General features: G+C 40.6%; 1 protein-coding gene and 1 long non-coding RNA gene across 2 annotated transcripts in view; one reads left to right on the top strand and one right to left on the bottom strand.

The window, feature by feature from the left end:
- enah (ENAH actin regulator) overlaps positions 1–13,984 on the bottom strand; it is a 65,763-nt gene extending 51,779 nt beyond the window's left edge. The window contains exon 1 of the mRNA XM_029140787.3: positions 13,650–13,984. Coding sequence (XP_028996620.1) covers positions 13,650–13,654 — 5 coding nt within the window. The 5' untranslated portion in view covers positions 13,655–13,984. The remainder of the gene's footprint in view (positions 1–13,649) is intronic.
- LOC129603659 (uncharacterized) lies at positions 6,846–8,640 on the top strand. The gene is made up of 2 exons (XR_008693777.1): positions 6,846–7,312; positions 8,273–8,640. It is a non-coding gene; the product is annotated as an uncharacterized LOC129603659 (long non-coding RNA).
- Positions 13,985–14,864: the final 880 nt, after the last annotated feature.

The raw sequence follows: 14,864 nt of genomic DNA, 5'->3' as shown, positions 1-14,864 counted from the left end.
AGAGTTGGAAAACCAAGAGGAACACCGCACCACCAGTTTGACATGTGGCCTAAGGGAAACCACACATAAATTTAGTCCTATTAAAAAAATATCTAACTAATTTTTACCACTATCAAGTAAAGCCAGTTACTGGATGGCTGCTGAAAAGAAGCAGCTTCCCCAGCGACCCTAGCTGCTAAAGCAAGGCTTTAGCCTTTTGCCACTGCTGCAGTGTTAAACTGATGTCCGACATTACCATTACCTGAAGAATCACCCCAACACACACAAAATATATGTATTCACACACTGACCCTTCTGTTATCAACAATGTGTTGTGAGTTGTAGTTCTGTGATTAACGCATGGTGATCCATCAAACAGCCAGACTAGCAGAAGTCTGGACTTTGTTAGACGTGCTAACAATAAACCAAATAAGTTAAGCATTTGCGCATTGATCTATTTTCAAACAGAACAAAGCCTGAGAAGTTTCAATGTGCATCTGATGTTATTGGAAATGTCTCAGAAAAACGACCTGTCTCTTCGAGAGTCTCTGGAATTCAGCCAGTAGCTGTTAGTCTCCCTAGCCACAGAGATCAAGAAGCCACAGTACCACTGGTAAAACTGTAAAACAGCTATACCAAGAATTCACCGGATCACAGTCTTTGCATTATTTAATTATGCATTAAAAACAAGGCAGCGGATGACTTGACAAATTGTCCACACATCAGTACTTCAGTCAATCCTCAATAATCTGTGCTCTCATTATTTGACTAAAACAACTGATCTGAATGTGTCTTGTCAATTACAGATGAGCACTTAATGCCTTAACTAACAAATTTGAAGTAAACTGCATTAACATTACTGGTAATGGACAGTTCCCCAGAGAGAACCCATGCAGACATGGGAAAACATGTCACCGAAGCCACGCGCTTCTTGCTTTGAGGCGGCAGTGCCACCCAATGCACCACCGTGCCACCCTTTTTTTTTTTTTACCCTCTTAAGATAGTATGTACTGCATAGTGTTAAGTAATAGGCTATCGTCAACCGTTGTTTTTGTAAGTACTTCAAATTTGACCTGGAGGTTCGACAGGCTACTCTAAAAGGCAAGATCTGGACTTGGAAACAAGGAAAGATTCAAACCTGGGAACTTTGGGCATTAGCTGAACAATTGTACTACGGAGGCCTGGGACTGTCTATGATGTTGGTGTTAAAAACAAAAGCGACGAATGACTGTGATCCCTGAGGTAATGGCTCAATGTCAGAAACGTTAAAATGTTTGTGCTTTTTCCAAACAAATGTCATCGGTTTACCACCCCCTATCTGTGCTGGGCTCAAAATAGACATGCTGTCGCTATTTGACCAGAATAGCCGACCAGGAATCTGTCACATTGTCATATTTATATTCGTAAGTAAAACTAGGCCGTGTTTATTGGCTTCACTCTTCTGCAGCAATAAGTAATTATTTTATTTAGTGGAGTCATGTCATGATATAAGATGACATGACATGAGTCATGATATTTTTTCTGTTGAGTTTCATTTGTGTTGTTTTACTGATGGATCAATACGCGCCACTGCAACAGATTACCCAGGAGACGCTTAGGGGGAATTAATAAGGCAGCTATGCATTTACTACATCAGAGTGGAGGGTCCACGCTTCATACAGGTCATACTAGTGAGACTGTGCGTGTTTAAATCATGCATCAGTCATGAAGGAGTTCTAGGCTGCTCCATCTGTAAAAGCATGAACATACAGTAACTCATGATCCCTATGAAATAAGTACATTTTTTGTGATAGGTCTGAATAATCTCTCACAGCATCTCATACAATATAGAAATTTACAAAAATGTATTATTTTTCAATTTGGCATAATAAACCAATTAATATATAAATAATGAATTCTGAAATATATTTTTTCAAGTGACAAATTTACCCTATCTGAAGAACTAGTGATAGTAATAGTGAAGTGTCCACACTCCCCAAGTGATATACTGTATCATTATTTCCTGCACCACCATCTACGGGATAAGGAATGGTACAAAAGTGTAGCACTATCGGTACCAGACCCACGTACTCTAGTAAATTAATTAAGGCTGTAAAATAAATATTTTTCAGGTCTGCAACAGGTTTACTTTCTATACCAGTGAATCCAGACAGTCATACAATAAAACATTTCATTCAACATTCCCCCTCTAGCGTCAACATGAAACTGTTGACTCAAGAAGGGGTTTCCAAGTCTCTTGTTGCTCTTGCTAGAGCAACATACTTGTTCAAGCTGTAGTGGAACCTAAATGGCAATAAAAGCCTAAGGTACCCCACAAAGTGGTTGGTACAGTGCTGTACCAACCACTGTAGAACTACAGGTTTCTTACCTGTCTAAATCCTGACATGTTTCATGCATGAGTGTTTTATTATCTCAACCACATTAGACCACCAAGAGAACATGGCACTTCTCGCAATTATTTGTAACAGCCGTTGAGTATTAGTACATACTGTACATGGTGTATGTCAGCTCTAGTAGTATGAAATGCTTTGCATTGCAGGGAAAAGCAGTGGCCAGGGCTGAACCTGGTAGCACAATCAGTGCTAAACCTTAAACATTTGGCAAAATCAGTAAGGTGCTGACTACTTACCTGCCAATTAAACATTTTAAACTCTGCTAACCTTTATAAAAACTGGTCAAAATTGTTGGTTGCCAGGAGATGGAAATATTTCAAATGAAAAGACAACAGTTAAGAAAATCTGCCAGGAGAAAATAAGAGACAAAATTACAATAGAAACAAATTTAAAGAAATCAGCAAAGAGGAAAGAAAAGAAAAGAAAAATTGGAATGGGAGGAAAGGAAAAAAAGGTAAAAGAATAAGAAGGTGGAAGGAGATTTCAAAAGTGCACCAAAAAGTCCACATTGAACACTGCATGCAATACATTAAGACAAAATTTATAAAAGTATACTGTATTTACTAATAGTAGGCTAGTACCTAGTATTCTATCCTACATACTAAGCATCAGCAGAGCAATTGAATTTAAATGACTGGCTACTTAATGCTGTGGTGACGAAAAATAGGACCAAGATATTTTCTTATTACTTCTTCAAACCGCACTGTTTTACGGTATGTTAAATTAAAAATATTAAATTGATAAAACATGGGTAACCCTGATATAACGGACCTCCCTGACTGCTATATCGGATGTTTCTCTCACAGTGTCTTTGTCACGTCACAAAGAGATGTTTCAGGTAACAATGCAGCCTTTCAGGCTTCAGTCTGACAGCTGCTGAGAAGGATATTACACTTGGACTCTCAGGTTTCGTACACAACTTTGTCACGGAATCATTACTTATTGTTAATGTCATTTTTTTCAGACAAAACTTTCTATGTTTGCTTAAACTCAAACAGCAGGCAGGAAAAGGCCACACTTGTGTCCTATTACTCCTCGACAGTTCAACAGGAAGAGGACAGCAACATATTGCTCATATGCAGAGCTTTGCAACAAATTAAATATGTTTCTGGTTTGGCCCTGACTTGCTTTTTGATCATGCTAAAAATAGGAGAGGCTGTTTACAAAGACAAAATATCATGGTGAGCCTGTGGAGTTCAACACACACATACACACACAGGACTCTGGCTTTGAGCCTATTGGGGTTTCATTAAAAACTTTTAAAACCATGTTTTCTGGGTTTGCAAGCAGGTGTTGCTGTCTGTGCTCTGTTGTACAAGTACACATCCATGTGAAAAGCTCCCCTAAAGGATTTGTTTATGGTCACTGAAAGCACAGAAACATAGAGTCACATCTCTTGTGTTAGCTATATCTGTCTGCCTTCAAATATTTTTAACCCACCAACTAGAATAAATTCACATATTTAATTGAACCATATTACTGCCTCTGTTTGAATTCTTCTTGGCAAATTATTTCCGTCCAACAATGACACATGTCTGACTGTAGGAAGAAACCGGAGTACCCAGAGAAAACCCACGCAGACACATTGAGAATGAGTTAGCGCCAAATGTGTTTTATGAGATACTATGGACTGACTGGCTCATACAGACCTGAACTTTATGAACTTTGACGTGAGTGGCGACAACACAGAAGGTCAGTCAGGCTGTTACTGTATTTAAAGTGATACCTCCCCGCTGAAAAGCCAGTTGTGTTATAAATATTTTACATTTTATCTGTGCAACAACATTGATAGTCTATGTCCAGAGAAACCAGGGAAAATGGAAGTAATATGTGTTGTGAAAATGGTCATGTCCTATATTGCGTGATTTAACAGCTGACTATTGCCAAACAACATGGGCCCTCAGCAAGTATAATATGAAGCAGTAGCAGTCTGGACTGGATCAGACTACACCCCCCCCCCCATCAAAAACACACAAACATTCACACACGGGCTGGCAGGTTAAAAGGGGCCAAGGCTTTACAAGCTGCCACATAAGCCACCTCCAGTTAGACACATCTGCTGTTTAAACTTAGTGTGGACACAGCAATGGTAACAAAGCACTGTATACTGTATGCACTGTATATACCAATTGTAAGAGGGAGACCCCAAAGCCCTAGGTCAGGGGTTTGTCCCTTTCATCCCCTTTCATCCTTAAAAAAAGTAAGTAAAACATGCTATTTAACTTGAACTTATTTAGCAATAGTGAATAACTTTAGAAATCTTAAAATGACAAGCGTCACACAAAGCTTCGCTTCCCCTCTTTAAGAACATTGTGTAATTTTTACACACAGATACATAGATACGTTACAATTAAAGTATTTGCAGTGTACAATTATTAGATTACAAAATATGTTACACACAGACACAAAACACACACAGGTTCTCTTACAGAATGTAGGATTTTTACTGTAAAGAACGTATTTATAAATTCCTGCATAAAAAAAGTATTTGGTCACCTACAAACAAGATTTCTGGCTCTCACAAACCTTTAACTACTTTAAGAAGCTCTTCTGTATGGAGTCAAAATAGATTATTACAATCAGATTTGTACATGCGTAAACCGGTCTGTGCGTGCGTAAACCGGTCTGTGTGTGCGTAACCAGATTTGTACTTGTAGACTTAGTGGAGCTATGCCATGCTTACACTTATAATTTGGGGCATTAAAATTACGCCCAAATCATGGCTGGCAGGGAAGGCGGCTGGAGTGACATGGCAGGCCCAAACGTATGGTGAGGGTTTGTTGGGAACGTCTGGGCGATCTTTCTGTCAGAAGGATCTCAAATCCCCCCCTCCTGGAGAACTTTGACCAGATTCTGAGGAAGGCTGAAGACATTGAGTGTGAGTGACCATGTTCTCCACCTCCATTGTCAACGCGGCCGTTCGAAGCTGTGGACACAAGGTCTCCGATGCCTGTCGTGGTGGCAATCCTTGAACCCGGTGGTGGACGCCAGAGGTAAGGGATGCCATCAAGCTGAAGAAGGAGGCCTTTCAGGCCTGGATGACCTGTGGGACCCCTGAAGCAGCTGATGTGCTGATAGGAGGCAAAAACTCAAGCCTGAGGGGAGTTTGGGGAGGCCATGGAGGAGGACTATCGTTCAGCCTTAAAGAGTTTCTGGTAAAACAGTCGACGCCTCAGGAGGGGTTGCAGTTATCCACCAACTCTGTATTCACTTCTCAGCCTCCCCAGGAAAGTCTATGCCAGGGTACTGAAGAGGAGAATTCAGCCCATAGTCAAACCTCAGATACAAGAGGTACAATGTGATTTTCAACCTGGTCCTGAAACGCTGGACCAGCTCTACACCCTCACCAAGGTGCTCGAGGGTTTGTGGGAGTTTGCCCGACCAGTCTACATATGTTATGTGGACTTGGAGAAGGCATTCAACCATGACCCTCGTAGCATTCTGTGGGGGGTGCTCTGGGAGTAAAGAGTCCGAGGCTCTTTGTTAAGGGCTGTCTGGTCTCTGTACAACCGGAGCAGGAGCTTGGTTCGCATTGCTGGCAGTAAGACATACCTATTTCAATGCATGTTGTACTTCAGCAGGGCTGCCCTTTGTCACCGGTTCTGTTCATTATTTTTATGGACAGAAGTTCTAGGTGCAGCCAGGGGCTGGAGGGGGGCTGGTTTGGGGACCACAGGATTGCGCCTCTGCTTTTTACAGATGATGTTGTCCTGTTGGCTTCATCGGGTCAGGACCTCCAGCGTGTGTTGGGGCGGTTTGCAGCTGAATGTGAAGTGGCTGGGATGAGAATCAGTTCCTTCAAGTCTGAAGCCATGGTTCTCAACCGGATAAAAGTAATTTGCTCTCTCCAGGTTGGAGGAGAGTTACTGCCCCAAGTGGAGGAGTTCAAGTATTTTGGGGTCACGAGTGAGGGAAGGAAGGAGCGTGAGATTGACAGACGGATCGGTGCGGTGGTTGCAGTAATGCAGTCAGTGTGCCGGTCTGTTGTGGTAAAGAGAGGGCTGCGGAGCCAAAAGGTAAAGAGGGAGCTGAGCTGAAAGGCAAAGCTCTTAATTTACTGGTCAAACTTCGTTCCTACCCTCATCTATGGTCATTAGCTTTGGGTCATGACCGAAAGGACAAGATCACAGATACAAGTGGCCGAAATGAGCTTCCTCCCTGTAGGGTGGCTGGGCGCTCCCTTAGAGATAAGGTGAGGAGCTCTGTCACAAAGACAATGTTAATCTGCAAGTCATACAAAATTCCGCTCCTGCTTTGTAAATACTACAGCAACACAGAACATAAGAATGAAACACTGGTGTCAGGGATGTAGCAGCGGTAACAAACGTTTATCCATCACGTGAAAAAAATCATTAAGTGCTGCTGAGTTAAAAGTTACTTTGTTACTTAATCTGTTCCATCGCGAGTGTCAGCTGGCTGCGTATCATCTTGTTCGCAACATAGCGATGAACGGCGCCACCACAGAACAGCGCATCGTAAACGCTGCAGACACTAAATGTAACAGCAGCGTTAAAAAATGACGACATGGTTTTTAGTGGTTGTGAGCCAGAAGGAGCCCAGTGTGGAGTTTACATGTTCTCCTGTGTCTTCGTGGGTTTTTTATTATTTTAGTTTTATTTCGTATTCAGTTTTATTATTCAAAGACTGTATTTTGTTTTTTGTTTGAGATTTAAAGAGTCAAAATCAAAATTTAGTTTAAAAGAACATTGTCATGACCTGGCTGTTTCGGTGGAGTTCTGTGTTGCCGGGTTCATTTCCTGTTTTATTTTCTTGCACTTCCGGTTCTGTCTTGTCGTGCTTAGTTCACCTTTGCTTTTCAGTCATGAGATCACCAGCTGTTTCCTATCAGTAATTACCGGCATTTAAGCTTCAGCACTCACCTCTTCCGTTTGCCAGATTGTTTATTCAAGCACCCTGTTTGTCACCTTCCAGCAACTTCAGTAAGTCTATGGTTTTGACTCGTGCCTGTATGTTGACCGTGCCTTTGTCTTTTCCCTGCCTGTACCTCTGCTAATCATGGATTACTGGTCTTAACTATGTTTTTCCTGCCGTTTGGTTTATAGTACCGAACCCTGTTTGCCTTAACTCCTGTCTCCCGAGCTGTACATTTGGGTCCTTCACTCCTGCTCGCTCACGCTGAGCCGTGACAAACATAAGGCATTTCTAATAAGCCAAACATCAAATATATATATATATATATGTATATATATATATATATGTGTATATATATATATATGTGTATATATATATATATATGTATATATATATATATATATATATATATATATATATATATATATATATATGTGTATATATATATATGTGTATATATATATATATATATATATATAATTTTTTTTTTTTTTTTTATCAGATTAATCGTAAAAAAGAATTGGCAGATTAAGCAATTATCAAAATAATCATTAATTGCAGCTGCACCTTCCTTTATAAAAGGAAGAATGAATTAAGAATTAATGTAAAGTAGTAATTTACCGATTTTCAATGGGGTTTGACCAAAAACATGTAGAGTAATGTTTGAGAATGAAGGGACACTGAGCTTATCCATAATTGCTGTGCAGATAAATTAAGATCTATTCCTCTGCATAAAGTCGTCAGGGCAGTTGAAGATGACATAAAACACCTCATTCTCAACTGCTCTGACTTCTCGTGGGCTCGCAGACTATAACTAGTGCTTCCTGGTTTTCTCTGTACCCGCCCCAACAACAAGCAGGCTGAGAGGGGGGCGGAGCCAGCCTGCTGGAGTGAAACTGCTTTGTCTGCTATTGTTTTTCCTCTCAGACATACAACACTGATATTCAATGGCTGGAGGACCTGCTCTGAATTATTTATGATACAGCGAGTTCTATTGTGTATTAGTAGTCTGATATTCATGGTTGCAGCACAGACGCCATATGGAGGAGGACGAGGCTGCCACAACAAGTTCTATAAGAAGCTTTTCAAGGTCCTGGAGTGGACTCATCAATCTCCACACCTCAACCTTGTAGAAAATCTATGGAGGAAGGTCTGTGTTGCCCAGTGACAATCCTAAAACATTACTGCTCTGGAGGTGATCTGCATGGAAGAAAAAGGCCAAAAAAGAACAGCTACAGTGTGTGTGAAAAACTGGTGAACAGGTACAGGAAACGTCTGACTCCTGTCATTGTCAACAAAGGTTTTATTACAAAAGTAGTGCGTTGAACTTTTGTTATTGACCAAATACTTATCTTTAGGAATTTATAAATAAATTCAAATAAAAAAAACAAAACAATGTGATTTCCTGGATTTTTTTTTATCATGTCCTGTCTCTCAGTTGAAGTGTACTTATGATGAAAGTTATTGAAACTCAGAATAACGTGCACAATCGCCTGACTAAATAGTTCCACCCCCACCCCCCCATTGTGTGTGTGTATATCTCTCCCCATCACTCCTCTGAGCATTGATCCAACGCTGTTGAACATGGCGTCATTTTTTGCTGTAGGTCAGACTGATCTTCAGCTCGAACATTGCTGACAAAGTTGTGTGGGTGTCTAAATTCAGAAGCCTGACAGCTGATCTTGAAGATATTGCCTGTCAGAGGGCCATTTACTCAGAAGCACAAATGGAGTGACATTGAAAACTTCCTCAAACCTGGACAAAGCTTGCGAGCCTGCAAGAAAAGCTAATTTCTTACAGCTCATATAGATATACTGTGCAGTAAAACATGAGTATGAGTCATGAACCAGGTTAAACAAATATTTAGACATGAACCTAAATTTCCATATCGGACCAACTGATGTATTTGCGTTTCGCGTTCAGATTGACAGCTGATGTTTTCTATTTGACTGATTACATTAAAGCTATACAGTACAGTCCCCATATATAAAGACTAAACTATATATAGCACTATATTTAATTTCATCCACTCCTGACCCCTGGGCCAGCCACACGTTAAGCCTTAAGGCCTAGTCCTCGGCACCAAAGTGCTGGTCAATGAAGCCACCACCGCAATCTGAAATCCACAACCCCCCCATTTCTCAACCCTCAGGTATCATAGCCACATGCACAGCACAGCAGCCTACACCCACACCCACATATGGACATGAACTCAATCAACCCATTTTGGTTGTCCTTAGTAATGTTTTCTGTATTCTTAGTTGTGTTTGCAGTTATTTGGGAGGAATTTAAACATAGAAATAGGGGGAGTACACTGCCATTTGTTTTGGATAGTTAAATATAAATAGTACATGAGTATTCGTTTTTTGCTTTAAGTACCAGCTTGCAAAGCTTGACACTAGTTCACACTAGCTCTTCAAATCAGTTTCAATGTGTGGCTGCTCGCTGCTACTCCTTTGATGTGTATGGGTCAAATGCAGAGAAAACAATTTGTCTAAGGGGATCGATAAAGTATGACTTATGTTCAAGTATGTGTGTGCATGCATGCATCCATTTGATCTGTCAGCTCCTGAGCGTAATCACTAAAACACGGCTGTATTGTCATCAGCTGCTCTATTGAAAACAATTTATATTGAATCATTTTTTTGAGATAATATTATTGTAATATTTTTCTTAACTTAATATTGCACCTTTTCTTTAAATTTATTTGCAAATATAATAAAGAAAAAAACACCCCAGTGAAACTTTGTTGTGACTTCTGGATAAATTGTCTTGTTCCAGCAAACAGTAATCATCAAAAAAGTGTATTATATAATAGTAAGCACTTTAAAGAGAGAACTGTGTAGAGTTCACGTCTGAGGACGGAAAGACTCAGACCAGAAAATTTAAAATAGATATCACTTTGACTCGCTTTTTTCTACCCCAAAGTCAAAGAGAAAATAACATTACATTCAATCAGGGAAATTCAAGAACTCTCTCCACTTTGAGGCTGTCAGTGACAAGTATCTACATCTCGTTGGCTTTGGCAGGCATACCCAATATATGACCAAGTGGAAAACATTTGTCTGTTCATTTGAATGGGGAAAATGAAATATGTAACATATACATTATTTACATTATTTACCATCTAACACCTACCACTAATTAAACCCTAGTAGGTGGACATTTAAAATAAAACTAAATCATTACACAGCACTACATACAGTGATGAACACACTTTCTATAATTTATCACCATATCAGCATAAAATTATGTGAAACGTTTTAAAAGCGTCATCACAAAGCCTAATCTGTAAACAATTACATATAGTGCAAAGATTAGGAAAATTAGGAGCAGCAATTAAATATTCAAGTAGACCTACACATGCAGATCGATGTGTGCATGCTACGATTAAGAACCTTGATCATGCATTGTTTTAAGACATTAGGATTACATTTTCTGTAATCATCAGAACCCATGGGGGCACATGGAAAAATCCAGAATCATGATATGGGTTTTGATTCCTTTCTAGTGACAGAAGTGAGGTTTAGAACTCTAGAACTGGCCTGCCTCTAACCCACCCCAGCCTAGCACAGGTGCGTACTGGGGGTTGATGATTCTCTGATTCACTGCACAGCCATTATCCACAAAAACAAAGATGGAGAGCTATGTCAAGGAGGCAAAAAAAGCAGGAAAACTTGATGGGTCGATTCCTGGCAAGGCAAGGAACCCCAAGTTGACCCCAGTGTGCACATAGGTTAATAAGAAGCAACGTAAGAGCAGCACCTCGATAACCAGTAAGATCTATACGAGTTAGGGTTGCAACTAATTATTATTTTGGTAATGTATTGTTTGGACATTTTTTCAAGTAATCGGACAAAGCTACACATTTTTATTAGATGTTTTGCTTCTCCTCTGCAATTAAAATGTGGTCTGTGTTGATCCTGTTCCAACTGGTCCCATTGTTTTTACATTTCAGATAATCCAATACTATCCTGTTGGGCATTAAAGAGTGACATTATATCTGAGCTGTAGTTAGGCTGAACCTTAACGTTACTCGAACACAAAAATGTTACATAATCTTAAAAGAAATACTTTTCAATAGGCGTTGACCAAAAGATTTGAGTTATATTTAGGAATGAAGGGACACCCAGCTTCCTCAATAATTTCTATGCAGAGAAATTATGATTTGTTCCTCTGCATAAAGTAGCGAGGGGAGTTGAAGATGACATAAAACACTTAATTCTCAAATGCCCTGGCAACTTTCTGTGGGCTCACAGACTACAACTAGTGCTTCCTGGTTTTATCTGTACCTGCCCCCGCAATGGTCAAGCTAAAAAGGGGTGGAGCCAGGCTGGGGGGCAGGCTGAGAGGGGGGTGGAGCCAGGCTGCTAGAGGAAACAGCTCTGTCCGCCAATGGTTATCCTCACATACCCATGCAACACTAATCTTCAGTGGCAGGAGGACCCGTGTATTTGTCTTTTCAGCAGTGAACTACCCTTTTAATTCTGAGCTTCACAACTCAACCACATTATATGTATCTAGCATTTTAAAAAAATGTTGTATGTATAATGCACAGTGTAAAACAGACTTTAAATCCACAAATAGCTGATCCCATTTGACAGAATAACAAACTCCATATAGACTGATATTGTTCTTCAGAACAGCAGTTTTCCCAGCACTGCAGAGGGGGTAAATGAGACAATAATTCATAGTGAATGAAGTGCAGCTTCAGCTCCTACCTAACACTAATCTGTAGTGTGATCCCCAAGGCCTGGGTTTCTAGAGGCCTTTCAGCAAATGTTAAGGGTTGTTACCATGACAGTTTGAGGACAGTCAATGCTGCTCAACAAACACCCAAATATTGGCTAATTAGCTGAACAGTGTTGCATGCAGACCAACAAAACACAGGGACAGCATTGTTTCCAGTATTATTGATGTTGTGCATTAGGGCGTCTTGTGATGGACAAGAGTTGAACACAAGTTGCTCAAGCCAGGTCTCTCTTTCAAAACCAATACCTTTTTAAATAACTAATTTAATACATTATTAATATTACAGGTACTATTGTTGTTGTTGTTTCCAAACACTAAGTGGCTCAAGCAGTGGCTTAGTGGTTGGGCCCTTTTTTAAGGCAACTTTAAGCAGCTGGGGTTACCACTCCTTCATAGACACACCTGTCACACCACAACCCCCACCCCAAAGACATTAGTCCACTCTCTCTGGTAACAAGCTTCACCCTTTGAAACATTACAAGGAAAGCAATACCAGCAATCTGCTGATCGTGAAGGCTTTCCCTTTTGCTACGATCAGCAGTTTAGAAAGTTTTAATTTCAACAGAGCTCAAGTCCAGAGACAGATATACTCCAAAACACCATGAAGTACATTATAAAGTTATAAAGAGGTAACAGTATTAGGACAAATAATAAGAAAGACTTCAATTTTGTGGTTTTTGGTATTAGGTTAGGGCACATACAGTTCTATGAAACAACAAAAAGGCTATTGTTAACTATAGTTTGGCCTACAGTAAGATTCCAACAGCTGGATTCATTTAGGGTTTTTTTTAAAAGGAGGCTGGGTCAAGCAACACTGCACGTCTCACTTAAATAAAAAACACATCTAAGACACAACAGAAACTGGATTAGACAGAAAACTAGCTCACACATTGACAAAGCTTTTTACCTCTGACCTTTGTCTGCACGATGCACAAAATTGCTAGAGGAAATGCAGCGTTATCCTTGTCAAACAGAATTAAGTAAAAGCCAAGCCTTTTTTCTGCCCCATCAGCTATTTGAGTAACAAATACAAGTTTGAATTGAGTTAATGTAAACCCTCCTAAATGAAAAATCTGGCATCATAGTGTTTTGCAAAGTCGGACACTGTCAAAGATTTAAAAAAGGAAAAGTTAAAAAAGAGAAGAAAGCAGCATTAGACTGCATCTTAATGTGATGGTCTGTGTGTAGTGATGAGAATGATGTCTGACTGTTTAAGGCAGAAACATTATCCAAGCCAGTTCCCAACTACTAAAAGTGCACAAGCTGCTGCAAAACAAGTGTGCATGGGCGTGTGGCATCAAACGGGCCAAATGCCACCCCATCGCCATTGCTGCGTGATAATCCCTCTCTAACAGTGGACGAGCACCGTTAGCAGCGCAGACGAGCAGGAGCGCCATTCCTGAACCTCGCACGCGTTCGCAAACGCAGCACAATCATCCGAACGGGGACGTTTTCGGTGTCAAAGCCGACAACAGTCACCCCGCAGGCAAACCGGCTGTTCAGTGCGGGCGTTTAACGTAACATCTGAAGCCTAGCTAACGTCTCAGTCCTCGCCCCCCGGTCGTGCGGTGCCTCAACTACAGACTATCATCTTTCCTCAGCTCCCCGACTCTTCTCTTTTTATTGCACTGACAACAATGAGGAGCGTCTTACCTCATGGCCAAAGAGTTGTGACGTCAGATATCTTACAGGCGTCGTCGGATGTCAACAATGGCTCACTCGTGTAGTTTTGATAAAAGTTCAAAGCTTCAGGCGAGCAGATGAATGGGACTGCGATGGTGTCACAGTTCGCAGGCTCACAGGGTAAACGTGCGCTGGAAAAACAAGTAGGACATTTGAAAAGAAACAGTCGAATCCTACATGATCGGAAACATCACGGCTCCGCCGGAGACGATGGGTCGTTGGAAACTAAGGGGGGAGTCGTGGAAATCGGGTCTTTCTGGCGAACTTGGGTCGGTGATGCGGCGATGTGCCACACAGACACCGGTCTGCGCTCGCTGCCTGCTGGGTGCAAAATGTGGTGCGTTCAATGCCTCGGCGAAGGCTCATATTTCAGAGCTCCTCAGTCGAATGCGGCTCGCGCGTGTTCGTGTTTTAGGGCTGACTAATGGCGTCGGCCTCGGTGGCGTTTGCGAGAGTTGATGATTTTCCACTAACTGAAAAGCTTGTGTAATGTAGCTCCTACAGGTTGCCTTGGATCGCTTGTGTTTCTGAGAAGTGATGATCTAGACCCGGAAAATATTTGAAAAAATCCATAGCATATTGACGAGAAAAACATATTGATTATGTATATAAATATATTGATTATGTAAATTTGTTAATGGATTTTGGATAATTACGAATAAAAAGATGCAAAACAAACTCAGAAGAAAGCTCATTTAGACGAAGAATTATATGACTCACCGACAGCAACTAATCCATTACAGTATGTATATAAAGAAGTAAAGGTAGACTACAGGTTATGGGTTAATAACACTGTTTATATCCAGAAAAACACTGTCTTTATTTAGCTCAGGGGTACGATTCTCCATTCACAAAGAGAATAAATAATGCCATGAATGAACCTTTAAGCTGTGGTGTACCGGTTGTTATGTTTAGGATCTGTTCTGCTGTTCTGATCTACTTTTAGGTTCAAGGATGTCTGGCTTCCCCTGCAGCCCGTATGATGCTATCAAAGATGATTATTACTATAAAAGGATTGTTATAATGAAATGGCAGAGGCAAAGGTCGAGTATGATTTCTACTCCATATAGTGCTGCTGCACTTGGATTGGTCTTTCTGTGGAATGGGCAAACTGATTTTACTAGATTGAAAACAAAAAAAGCAGGTCTTAGCTCAATGGTGCAAATGTTTTGGCTTGAGAGTAAA

The sequence above is a fragment of the Betta splendens genome, chromosome 24, assembly GCF_900634795.4.
Source record: "Betta splendens chromosome 24, fBetSpl5.4, whole genome shotgun sequence".
NCBI classification, from domain to species: Eukaryota; Metazoa; Chordata; class Actinopteri; order Anabantiformes; family Osphronemidae; genus Betta; species Betta splendens.
Note: the sequence above shows the minus strand (reverse complement) of the source record. Positions and strands in the feature narration are given on the sequence as shown.